The 13,523-nt window shown below is 36.4% G+C and overlaps 1 protein-coding gene across 1 annotated transcript in view; it reads right to left on the bottom strand.

The window, feature by feature from the left end:
• The window catches only part of SVOPL (SVOP like), a 59,623-nt gene extending 47,004 nt beyond the window's left edge, over positions 1 to 12,619 (bottom strand). The window contains exons 1-4 of the mRNA XM_078149890.1: positions 12,541 to 12,619; positions 12,301 to 12,392; positions 4,832 to 4,930; positions 3,033 to 3,104 (exon numbers count right to left, since the gene is read on the bottom strand). Of these exons, the coding sequence (XP_078006016.1) occupies positions 3,033 to 3,104; positions 4,832 to 4,930; positions 12,301 to 12,392; positions 12,541 to 12,619 (342 nt within the window). The remainder of the gene's footprint in view (positions 1 to 3,032; positions 3,105 to 4,831; positions 4,931 to 12,300; positions 12,393 to 12,540) is intronic.
• Between the last annotated feature and the right edge of the window lie 904 nt (positions 12,620 to 13,523).

Genomic DNA, 13,523 nt, shown 5'->3' with positions numbered 1-13,523 from the left:
TACATTTCTCTAATCAATAGTGATTTAGGGCATTTTTTTTTCATATGACTATAGATGGCTTTAATTTCTTCACCTGAAAACTGCCTACTCACATCTTTTGACCATTTAATCAAGTGGGGAATGACTTGTATTCTTATAAATTTGACTTAATTCTCTGTATATTTTAGAAATAAGGCCCTTACCAGAGACACTGGTTGTAAAAATTCTTTCCCAATTTTCTACTTTCTTTCTAATCTTGGTTGCAATTACTTTGTGCAAAAACTTTTCAATTTAATGTAACCAAAATTATCCATTTTGCGTTTCATAATGTTCTCTGTCTCTAGCTTGGTCATGAATTCTTCTATTCTCCATAAATCTGGTAGGTAAACTATTCCTTGCTCTCCCAGTTTGCTTATAGTAACAGCCTTTACATCAAATAGCAGATCACTATAGTCATTGACTACTGTGTCTTGCATACCTAACCTATTCCATTGATTCACCACTCTATTTCTTGGCCAGCACCAAGTAGTTTTGATGATTGCTGCTTCATAATACAATTTAAGATCTGGAATGGCTAGGCCACATTCTCTTGCATTTCTTTTCATTAGTTCCTTCGATATTCTGGACCTTTTGTTATTCCAAATGAATCTCGTTATTTTTTCTAGCTCTATAAAATAATATTTTAGTAGTTTGATTGGTATGGCACTGAATAAGTAAATTAGCTTGGGTAAAATTGTCATTTTTATTATATTAGCTTGGCCTACCCATGAGCAACTGATGTTTTTTCCAATTATTTAGATCTGACTTTATTTGTGTGAAAAGTGTTTTGTAATTGTGTTCATAGAGTTCCTGGGTTTGTTTCCATGGGTAGACTCCTAAATATTTTATAATGTCTACTGTAACTTTAAATGGAATTTCTCTTTCTATATCTTGCTGTTGGGCTTTGTTGGTAACATATAGAAATGGTGATGGCTCATGTGGGTGTATTTTATAGCCTGCAACTTTGCTAAAGTTGTTTATTATTTCAAGTAGTTTTTTACTTGATTCTCTAGGATTCTTTAAGCATATCATCATATCATCTGCAAAGAGTGATAGCTTTGTTTCTTCTTTGCCTATTCTAATATCTTCAATTTTTTTCTTCTCATTGCTAAAGCTAACTCCAACAAGTTTCTTATGTACATATTAAGACCTTACAGGATTTGTTATTAGACACAATGACAGAGATAACATTGTTTAATGGTCCTCTGATTATCAAGATTGAGGTTGACATAAGACAGTGTCAGAGAGTTCAAGATGTCCTGGACAAAATTGAAATACAAGAGGATTTCTGCTGTAAAATATCAAGGTTATCCACATGCTCCTACTTTCAGATGACATTTTTTTGTATTGACATCAAACTTTCTTACTAGAGATACCATAGGGCCCCTTAATAATCCACAGAGGAAAAACCAAGTGGACAAAGAACACACGTTATCCAGATTCACAGTTGCTGTGATACACAGATGGATAGGAAGCCTATTCTCAGCAATACAATGATCCATGACAATCCCAAAGGACTCATGATGGAACTTGCTCTCTTTCTCCAAAGAAATGATGTTATCTGAATAGACTGAAACACGCTATTTTTCACTTTCTTTTTTCTGTTTTGTTGAAATCTTCTTGCACAAAATTACTAATATGGAAATGTTTTACATAATTACACATATAATCTATACTAGACTGCTTACTGTTTCAGGGAGAGGGAGGAAAGAGAAGGAGGAACAGAATTTAGAATGCAAAACTTTTTAAAAAAAAGTTTAAAAATTGTTTTTACATGTGATTGGAGAGAAAAAATTAAAAAGTATTTTTTAAAGAGCAAATTAAAACTCTGAGGTATGACCTCATACCAACAGATTGGCTAAGATGACAAAAAAAATCAAGAATGCTGTGGAGGATATGGGGAAATAGTCACACTAATGCTTTGCTGGTGGGGCTGTGAATCAATTCAACCACTCTGGAAAGCAATTAAGAACTATGCCCTGAGGCAGCCAGGTGGCACAGTGGATAGAGCACTGGCCAGGGAGTCAGGAGACCCAAGTTCAAATCCAGCCTCAGACACTTGATACTAGCTGTGTGACTAGCAAGTCACTTAACCACAATTGCTTCACAAAAAAAAAAAACTATGCCCCAAAAGCTATTAAACTATGTATATCCTTTGACTCAGCAATATAGCCACTAGGTCTATATCGCAAAGAGATTAAGAAAGAGGAAAAGGACCCTTATGTACATATATACAAATATATTTATGTACCATATGTAAACATGCACAAATACACTTATGTACCATATATGTACAAATATATTTATGTACAATGTAAAATTGTGTATAGATATGCTTGTGTATAGCATGTGCATGTATACAAATACGTTTATGTGAGTATGTTCATATTTACAAACATATTTGTGTACAATGTGTACATATGTACAAATATATTGACAGCAGTTCTTTTTTGCAGTGGCAAAGAATTAGAAACTTAGGGGATGCCCATCGATTAGATGATGACTAAGAAAGTTATGGCATAGGAATGTGATGGAAGATTATCGTGCTATATGAAATGATGAAGGAGATGCTTTCAGAAAAACCTTGAAAACTTATATGACCTGATGCAAGGTGAAGTTAGCAGAACCAGAACAAAATCTATGGCAACAGAAATATGGTAAAGGTAAAAAAAACTTTTGAAAAAACTAAGAACTGATCAATGCAATGACCAGCTACAATTCCACAAGACTCATGATGAAACACCTCTGGATAAAGAGCTGAAAGACTCAGAGTGCAGACTGAAGTATATTTACTTCTCTTTCTTTTGCTTGCTTTTTTATGGACATAGCTAATGTGGAAATTTGTTTTGCATGACTACACATATTTGTAATGGGTTTTATTTTTCTTGCCTTCTCAATAGATGAGGGATCAGGTGGGGAAGAAAAGAATTTGGAACTGAAAATAAAACTATAAATTAAAAAATATATATAATGGAAACAAGAAACTCCACATGAGATGCTCAGGTTTAACATACCTTCCAGCGACCATATCTGTCAGCTAAGAGGCCAAATAGGATGCTGAATACCATGTAGCCAAAAAACACCATCTATGGAGGTGAGAGAAAATATTATTTAAACCACAATCTAAAATATGCTCATTTATCACCTTAAGCATCCACACACCTTCTCTAAATAGAAGAAAGCAGGAACTAATGGAGGTGAAAAAGGGAATGTCACAGAGTGGATTCTTTGTGACCTAGTTTGCTATTTTGGAACATAAGAGTTTAGTGGATTTTGGTGACCCCTGCTTACTGCAACTTAAGGTATGCTGCCAAAACGTGGCAGCAGGGTGCTCACTCACCCAGAGTATCATGCATTTCTGATATAAATAGCAAATATATTATATGAACTTAAGTAAATTTTAAATAACACAGATCATTAAGAATAACTTTAAAAAACAAATACACATGAAAAGATATATTTTCTTATGAACAGTATAATCCAGGGCTCCTAATCTTTTTTTTTCTATCATGAATTCCCCAGGCAAGGTGGTGAAACCTAGGGACTCTGTCTCAGAACCATGTCTTTAAATGTACAAAGTAAAATACATAGAAGAAAGCAGTTATATTGAAATAAAGATTTTTTTCATTCAAATTCATGCGCCCCTGAAATCTATCTATAGATTAAGAAGTCCATACCCCCCCTCATAAGAACCCCTGGCCTAACTGTGACTTTATACAAACACTGCGATAAGAACTTGCTAGGTGGCACAGTGAATAGAGCTCTGGCCTTGGAGTCAAGAGGACCTGAGGCTGTTAAACACATCTTCAGACACATAACACTAGCTGTGTGACCCTGGGTAAGTCACTTAACCCCGACTGCCATCACCAAAAAAAAAAAAAACTTGCAAGGAAAGCAACATGAATGATGTTGATAGTACTTGGATAGCAATTACACCTGCCTGCATACACACTTACACAGACCTTTCTAGCTAGGTGGCCTTTATCTGCACTTAGAAATGGGAAATATCTAGAAATCTGGGTCAGTTAGAAAGTTTAAAGTGATAGTATGTCGTAGAACAATGCAACAAATTGAATAGAAAACAAACTCTTACAGTTGCAGAACTTTAGGATTAGGGACACTGGGAAGAATGAGGAGTGGAAACATGACCAGTTGCTAATGGTCTTTGGCCTGAATTATTGTGGGCAGTTTCTGCTGACAAGGTTGCTAGTGTAGCAAATAGATTTACTATCACAAGGCCAAAGATCAGAAGATCTAGAACACACAGTGATTGGGAGGGGAAAAAAACAGGAAGAAAACAGGGCACCAAGTACAGAGGAGAATCATACTTAAATAAGGATGAGATAAGCTGCATATTCAAAATCTCCCTTGAAATATTCAGAAACACATTACATGGTTTTATTCATTCAAAAAAAAAAAAATTTATCAAGTGCCTATGTACACAGGGTACTGGTTTCATCAGACCAAAGCCAACCTATGGCATCATTTATGACAAACAAGTGGTTAAATTGGAATTGTAACGGATCATGAAGGCCTGTTGAAGCGAAGGGTTTATACAGGTTTAGAGATCCATTAAGAAGTAGCAGTGTAACACTCTACTCTAAGACTAAGTGTATAAAATAAATAAGCAAACCTATTGAATAAACTAGATAGAAATTGTTAGAAATTTGGTTTATAAGAATTGCTCATAAATGACCAGGTTCTAGAATTCTCAGTGTTGGAGCTCATAGCTGGGGTAAGGTAAGGAGATGGTATGCAGAAGCCCTGAGCACCTGCTTCCCATACATTCATAGCATGGAGAGTGGCTACTCACTGTGGTCACCAAAGCCACTTGCCAGTTCTCTAGATGCCATTCACAGCGGATGACAGGAGACACAACAGCGATCAACATGATTTCCATGGCCTCAGCCACCTTTAGAAGGAGAAGAACACCAAGTCTGAGTGCCCAGCATGCCACGGCTTCTCTCCAAGTCTGTCTTCCTCCCTCCTTCATTTGTTAATTAAATACCCTGTGTACTGATGATTGCTGTGAGCGATGATAAAAAAAAAAAAAAAGGCACTCTCCCTGGCTTTAGGGGATTTGTAGTTTAGTTGAAGAAAGCAAAGGTATGAGATGTCTAGAAAATCATTACAAAGTATCACATGAATGAGGCAGAATTGGGGGCGGGGGGGGGAAGGATGTACATGGAGTTCTCCTTAGTGTAGTATACAGAGTCCCTAGGGCAGTTAGGTGGCACAGTGGATAAAGCATTGGACCTAGAGTCAGGAAGACTCACTCATATTCCTAAGTTCAAATCTGGTCTCAGATACTAACTAGCTATTTGAGCAAGTCACTTAACCTTGTTTACCTCAGTTTCCTCATCTGTAAAATGAGCTGGAGAAGGAAATGACAAACCACTCCAGTGTTTCTGCCAAGAAAACCCCAAATGGGGTCATGAAGAGTTGGACACAGCTGAAATAAATAAGTTCTTTTCCCTTTTTTTTTAAAAATTTCTTTGGGATATAAACCTAGTAGTGGTATTGGTGGATCAAAGGGTTTTATAGCCCTTTGGGCATGGTTCCAAATTGCTCTCTAGAATGGCTGGATCACTCAAAATTCCACCAATAGTGCATTAATATCCCAGTTTTCCCACATCCCCTCCAACATTTATCATTTTCCTTTTCTATCATATTATCTAATTTGATAGATGTGATACCTCTTAATCAATAGTATTTAGAGCATTTTTTCATATAACTATAGATGGCTTTGATTTGTCTGAAAACTGCCTGTTCATATCCTTTGACCATTTATCATTTGGGGAATGGCTTGTATTCTTGTAAATTTGATTTATTTCTCTATATATTTGAGAAATTAGGCCTTTATCAGAAATACTTACTGTAAAAATTTCCCCTCAATTTTCTTTTTTTTTTATACCTAGTTTCTGCCACACTGTTTTCCAGTCTTCCCAGCAGTTTTTGTCAAATAATGAGTTTTTGTCCCAAAAGCTTGGGTCTTTGGGTTTATCAAACATTAGATTGCTATGGTCATTTATTATTATGTATTGCGTACCACATTGATCTACCACTCTATTTCTTAGCCAGTACCAGATTGTTTTGATGACTACCATTTTATAATATAATTTGAGGTCTGGTACAGCTAGGCTACCTTTCTTCACATTTTTTTCCATTGATTCCCTTGATATTCTTGACCTTTTGTTCTTCCAGATAAATTTTATTATTTTTTTCTAGCTCTATAAAATAATGTTTTGGTAGTTTCATTGGTATGGTACTGAATAAGTACCATATATATGAGGTTAACGCATGCATTGCCAGAGCTAGCTCAGTATTAGGGAAGCTCCGAAGGAAAGTGGGGGAGAGAAGAGGTATTAAACTGACTACCAAACTGAAGCTTTACAGAGCCATTGTGCTGACCTCATTGCTGTATGCCTGTGAAACCTGGACAGTATACCAACACCATGCCAGGAAACTGAATCACTGCCTTTTGAATTGTTTTAGGAAGATTCTGAAGATCACTTGGCAGGATAAGATATCACACACTGAGGTCCTTTCTCTGTTATTTATTTATTTGTTTTTATTTTTTTTTACTGAAGTCCTTTCTCAAACTAAACTGCCAAGCATTCAAACTCTGTTTCAGAGCGCAACTCCAACGGGCTGGCCACATTGTTCGAATGCAAAATGTAAGTTTGCTAGAAAGACTATTTTATGGAGAACTCACACAAGGCAAGCATTCACATGGTGGTAAGAAGAAGCAGTACAAGGACTCTATGTCTCTCTTAAGAACTTTGGAATTGATTGTGTGACATAGGAAACCCTGGCACAGGACCACTTAGCATGGCATGCCCACATCAGAGAAGGTGCTGTGCTCTATGGGTGAAGCAGAATTGAAATAGCTCAAAAGAAATGCAAGTTATGCAAACTTAGAGAATCCACCCCAAATGTTCACACAGACTATTTGTGCCCAACCTGCAGTAGAACATTCCAAGCTCGTATTGATCTGATCAGCCATGGTCGGGCACACTGAAACTTGACTCTGGCAGAGTGATATCATTTTGGTCCTCTTTGAGAACGAAGCACAACAATCAGTATTGTCATTTTTTTCATATTGGCTTGGCCCACTCATTAGCAATTAATATTTTTCTAGTTGTTTAGATCTGACTTTATTTGTGTGAGAAGTATTTTATAATTGTGTTCATATAATTCCTGGTTTTGTTTTGGTAGGTAGAGTCTCAAGTATTTCATATTGTCTACAGTTATTTTAAATGGAATTTCTATATCTCTTGCTGCTGGACTTTGTTGGTAATGTATAGAAATGCTGATGATTTATATAGGTTTATTTTATATCCTGCAGCTTTGCTAAAATTGTTAATTTTTCCGCTAGCTTTTTTAGTTGATTCTCTAAGTACACTATCATATCATCTACAAAGAATGATAATTTATTTCCTCATTGCCTATTCTAATTCCTTCAATTTCTTATTCTTCTCTTATTGTTATAGCTAGCATTTCTAGTACAATACTGAAAAATAGTGATGATAATGGGCATCTTGCTGCACCCCTAATCTCACTAAGAAGGCTTCTAATTTATCCCCATTACAGATTATGCTTGCTGATTGTTTAGGTAGATATTTCTTATTTTAAGGAAAGTTCTCTTTGTTCTTATGCTGTCTAGTGTTTTTAATAGGAATAGGCTTTGTATTTCATCAAAGACTTTTTCTGCATCTATTGAGATAAAAATGATTTCTGTTGATTTTGTTACTGATATGGTCAATTATACTGATAGTTTTCTTAATATTGAACCAGCCCAGCATTCCTGGTATAAATCCCTTGTGATATACTGCTGTAATCTCCTTGTTAGTATTTTAAATTTTTTCATCAATATTCATGAGAAAAATTGGTCTATAGTTTTCTTTCTCTGTTTTCACTCTTCCTGTTTTAGGTATCAGCACCATATTTGTGTCATAAAGGGAATTTGCAGGACTCTTTCTTCACCTATCTTTTTTTGTCTTTTTAAAATTAATTTATTAATTTTTAGTTTTCAACATTCACTTCCACAAGATTTTGAGTTCCAAATTTTCTCCCCATCTCATCCCACCCCCCACCCCAAGATGGCATGCATTCTGAATACCCCTTCCCCTAATCTGCCTTCCTTTCTATCTCTCTCCCCCTTCTCTTATCCCCTTCCCCTTTTAATTTTCCTGTAGGGCAGGATAGATTTCTATACCCCATTTCCTGTATATCTTATTTCCCAGTTGCATGTGAAAATACTTTTTTTTAACATTTGTTTTTAAAACTTTGTGTTTCAAGTTTTCTTCCTTCCTCCCTCCCTATCCACCCTCATTGAGGAGGCAAGCAACTCGATACAGATTATACATGTGTAGTCATGCAAAACACTTCCATAATAGTCATGTTGTCTTCACCTATTTTTCAAAATGGTTTATATAGCATTGGGATTAATTGTTCTTTAAATGCTTGGTAGAATTCACTTCTTTGTTAGAGAGTTCATCGATGGCTTGTTCAATTTCTTTTTCTAAGATAGGGTTATTTAAATATTCTATTTCCTCTTTTGTTAATCTGAGAAATTTATATTTTTGTAAATCTTTACCTATTTCACTTAGATTGCCACTTATTGGCATATAATTGGGCAAAATTGCCCCTAATAATTGTTTTAAATTCCTATTCTTTGGTGGTGAATTCATCCCTTTCATGTTTGATACTGGTAATTTGGTTTTCTTCTTCCCTTTTTTAAAAATCAAGTTAACCAATGGGTTAATTTGTTTTTTTCCCATAAAACCAGCTCCTACTTTTATTGATTAGTTAGTTCAATGGTTTTCTTACTTTCAATTTTATTCTCTTCTTTAATTTTCAGGATTTCCAATTTAATGTTTAATTGGGTATTTTTAATTCATTCTTTTCCTATTTTTTTTTAGTTGCATGATCAATTCATTGATTTGCTCCTTCTCTATTTTATTGATAGAGCTATTTAGAGATATAAAAATTCCCCTAAATATTGCTTTGGTAGCATCCCATTAATTTTGGTATTTATCTCATTGTTGTTATTCTCTATAATGAAATTATTGATTGTTTCTATGATTTGTTCTTTGATCCATTTATTCTTTAGGATTAGATTATTTAGTTTCCAATTAATTTTTAATCTCTTTCCACTGTTCTTTATTGAACACATTTTAATTGCATTGGGATCTGAAAAGGATGCATTTAATATTTCTGCTTTTCTGCATTTGGTTATGAGGTTTTTATGCCCTAACACATGGTCAATTTTTGTGTAGGTGCCATGTACCACAGAGAAAGGTATAATCCTTTCTATTCCCATTCAATTTTCTCCAGAGGTCTATCATATCTATTTTTCTAAAGTTTATTCATCTTCCTAACTTCTTTATTATTATTATTTTTTAGAATTACCTATTTCTGAGAGGGAAAAGTAAAGTTTCCCCACCAGCATAGTTCTACTATTTCCTGCTGTAACTCACTTAGCTTCTTTAAAAATTTAGCTGCTATACCATTTGGGGTGTGTGTGTGTGTGTGTGTGTGTGTGTGTGTGTGTGTGTGTGTGTGTGTGTGTGTGTATGTGTAATATTGATGTTACTTCATTGTCTATGGTACCTTTTAGCTAGATACAGTTTCCTTCCTTATTTCTTTTAATTAGATCTATTTTTGCTTTTGCCTTGTCTGAGATCATGATTGCTATCCCTGCCTTTTAACTTCAGCTGGAGCACTGGATTCTGCTCTAGCCCATTACCCTTACTCTGTGTGTGTCTCTGTGCTTCAGAAATGTTTCTTGTAAACAGTATATTGTAGGATTGTAGTTTTTAATCCATTCTGTTATCTACTTCCATTCTATGAATAAAGTCATCCCATTTACATTTATAGTTACAACTGTGTATTTCCTTCCATCCTATTTTTCCCTTTGTTTATTCTTCTCTCTCTCTCACCTTTCACGTTGTCCCTCCTCACAAGTGCTTTACTTCTGATCACCACCTCCCCCAATGTGCCCCTCTTTATATCAATCTCAGCCTCCTTCTCTTATCTCCATCCCTTTTTACTTCTCTATAGGGTAGGATAGATGTCTATATCCAAATGAATGTATATACTATTCCTTCTTTGAGCTGATTCTGGCTAGAGTAAGATTCAACTGTTGTCTACCCCACCCTCCAATCGTCCCTCCTCAGTAATAGTGCTTTTGTGCTTCTTTTATGCAAGATAATTTACCCCATTCTATCTCTCCCTTCCCTCTTCTCCCTGTGCAATCTTCTTTCTTACCCCTTATTTATGTTTTTTGTTTTGGTTTGGTGTTTTTGGATAGTATCACATTATAGTACACTCACACCCTCTATGTATACTCCTTCTAATTGCTCTAATAATGATAAAGTTTTTAAGAGTTATAAATATTATCTTGCCATGTAGGAATATTAACAATTATTAAATTTATTATGTTTTCTTTTTCCTGTTTACCTTTTTATGCTTCTATTAAGAAAGTCTTCTTACTGAAGATGGGGTTTTAGCTGGGACTTGAAGGAAACCTGGTAAGCTAGGAAGGGAGATGAGGAGGAAAAGTATTCCATATATGAGGACTGCTAGTGAAAATGCCTAAAGTCAGGAGATGGAGCGTCTAATTTGAGAAACAGCAAAGATAGTGTCACTGTATCATAAAGTACATGAGGAAGAATAAGGTGTAAGAAATTTGGAAAGGTAGGAGGGTACCAGGTTATAAAAGACTTTGAATACTAAACAGAAGATTTTTATATTTGATCCTGGAGGTGATAGGAAGTCATTGGAGTTTACTGAATGGGGTTAGAAGTGACAAGATCAGGGTGGAGAATGGATTGGAGTAGGGAGACCAACCAGCAAGCTATTGAAATAATCCAGGCATAAGATGATGAGACTACACCAAGGTGGTGGCAGTGTCAGAGAGAAGGCGGAATATACAAGAGATGTTATGAAAGTGAAATAGATAGGCTTTGAAAACAGACTGGCTATGGAAGATGAAAAAGAGTAAGGAGTCAAGGATGAAGCATAGGTTACAAGCCTGGGTCACTGGGAGATTGGTGGTGCCTTTGACACCAAGAGGAAAATTAGGAAGGGGGGAAGTGTTGAGCGTGGGGGCAGGAGGAAAGGAAGGGAGGAGGGAAGAATAATGAGTTGAGTTTTGGACATGTTGAATTTATGATGTCAAGAAGATATCCAGTTAAAGATGTACAATATATAGTTGGAGAGAGGTTAGTGCTGAATAAGTAGATCTGTGAATCATCAGCATAGAGATGATAATCATTATCTCCTAATGAGATCAACAAGCAAAATAATGTAGAGGGAGAAGAGAAGAAAGCCCAGGACAGAGCTTTGGGCAACACTTATGGTTAATGGAAATGACCTGAATGAAGGAGACTGAAAAATTGTAGTCTGACAGAGACGAAGAGAACCAGGAAAGAAGTAGTGTCACAAAAACCTGGGGAGAAAAGAGATTCCAGAAGAGGGTGCTTATCAGTGTCAAAGGCTGACGGGATCTCAAGAAGGATGAGGACTGGGAAAGGGCCATTAGATTTAGCAATTGGAGATCATTGATAATTTTGGAGAGAACAATTTCAGTTGCATGAGGTCAGAAGTCAGACTGCAAAGAGTTGAGAGTAAGAGTAACATGGCACAATTGTACCATTGTACCTCTGAAACTTAGTAAATGTGTGGCATTGATAACCCTCTCTAAGCATCAGTTTCTTCATTTATAAAATGAAGCCCCTTACTCAAACTTCAGTGGTTCCCTCTCACCTCTGGGATCAAATACCCATTCTCTAACCACCTGCCTTGCCAAACAACTACTCTTATTTACTCTAGCATGGCAAGAAATAGACTTTCAAATAAAACAATACTTCCCTGGGCCAAGAAATTTATTAATTGGTAAGTTAAATAAAGAAGCCAACTTTGCATTACATCAGTGCTTTATAGCCACTCAGGACTGATGTTGTTTCTTTCCAGAATTGTCATGGGAAGCAGGAAAGAAGCTGACTGGAAGATTAGGGTAGGTAATCTGGGAGAGATGAACTTTTTATGGTGTAGGTTATTTGGTTCTCAAGTAGTCTTAATTTCAAGAACATGAGATATCCCTCCATTCAATTATACACAGGAAAACATCTCTTAAAAAAAATCAACAGAATTTTTAAAAAATTATTTACCCTTGAGATCATTCTTGCTGTGGATGATTTAAAGTCAAATGCTTATTCCCTGTGTTCAGGACAATAGCTTGCTGCCTGAAGAATTTAACAACAAAGGAACACTTACCCCTGTGCTGCCCATGATCAGGAACAGTGCTATATGAAACCGTCCAAATCCAATGGTCTCCACAGCCTCTTCTACCGTGAACGTCTTTGGCTCTAAGGAAGAAAGGCAAAGCTGGCTTTAAGCGAACACTTAACCTAAAATGCCAAGCAAAGAGGTCAACCTTTTGTGGGACAAGTTGGAGGATTTGCTCACGCCTCTAGAAGGGTAATAGAAGGCTTGCTGCATTTTAAAATCTCTTACCTTTCTGTGACTCCAAGGACTCAGGGCTCAGATCTTCAAGGCCAATAGTGGTAACAGGCTCAGTCTGTTTGGTGGCCATCTTCCAAGGGGGCCAGAATCCCAGGTTTCCCCTCTTTCCACTATAAGGTCTACTGAGGAAATAAGGGATCCATGAAAAGCTTCAGTTGGGATTTTACCATCATTTTTGCATGATTTCTTGTCAGTCATACCTCCCTCCTGTCAGTAGGGAGACAGGGGACTATTAAGGCAGAATATGTTATTACATCATCACAGTCAATATGCTAGGTGTTTTTGCTTAAGTGTTTTTATTACAATGGGGGTTTTAATATAAGGTGGGAGAAGAAGGCATTTTCAGAAATGATTTGAGTATAAAAATAAAAGCCATCAATAAAACTGATTTTTAAAATACTTGGCAAGGCAGGTAGTTAGGGAATGGGTCTCTGAGTCAGAAAGAACTAGTCTCACCTCTGACACACATTGGCTGTGTGACCCTGGGCAAGTCATTTACTTTTTAGTATCTTTCTAAGAGAGTAATATTGATAAACGGCATTTCCTCATAAGGGAGTTCCCTATAACAGTAAAATTATAGCTCCATACTATCCCCAGCATACATACACACACACACAGCCCCAAACCCAAGTTTCTAACTAGAAGATTGGTGATATCAAAGAGAGGGCCAAGCATAGCAAGTTCTGACCCTGGCTACTTGGGTTCACTACCTAACGAAGGCCTAGCAGATTCTTTTCCACAGGCTGGACTTGTTTTAAAAGACTGATAATTAGGGGCAGCTAGGTGGCATAGTGGATAGAGCACCAGCCCTGGAGTCAGGAGAACCCAAGTTCAAATATGGCCTCAGATACTTACTAGCTGTGTGACCCTGAGCAAGTCACTTAAACCCAATTGCCTGAAATAAAAATACATAAGACTAATAATTAAAAAAGAATAACTAGGTTGACACCCCCATCTAGTCATTTACCCATCTC

Source organism: Phascolarctos cinereus, unplaced genomic scaffold, assembly GCF_003287225.1.
Source record: "Phascolarctos cinereus isolate Bilbo 61053 unplaced genomic scaffold, phaCin_HiC Scaffold_1;HRSCAF=81, whole genome shotgun sequence".
Classification (NCBI taxonomy): Eukaryota; Metazoa; Chordata; class Mammalia; order Diprotodontia; family Phascolarctidae; genus Phascolarctos; species Phascolarctos cinereus.
This window is presented reverse-complemented; position numbering and strand designations above follow the sequence as displayed.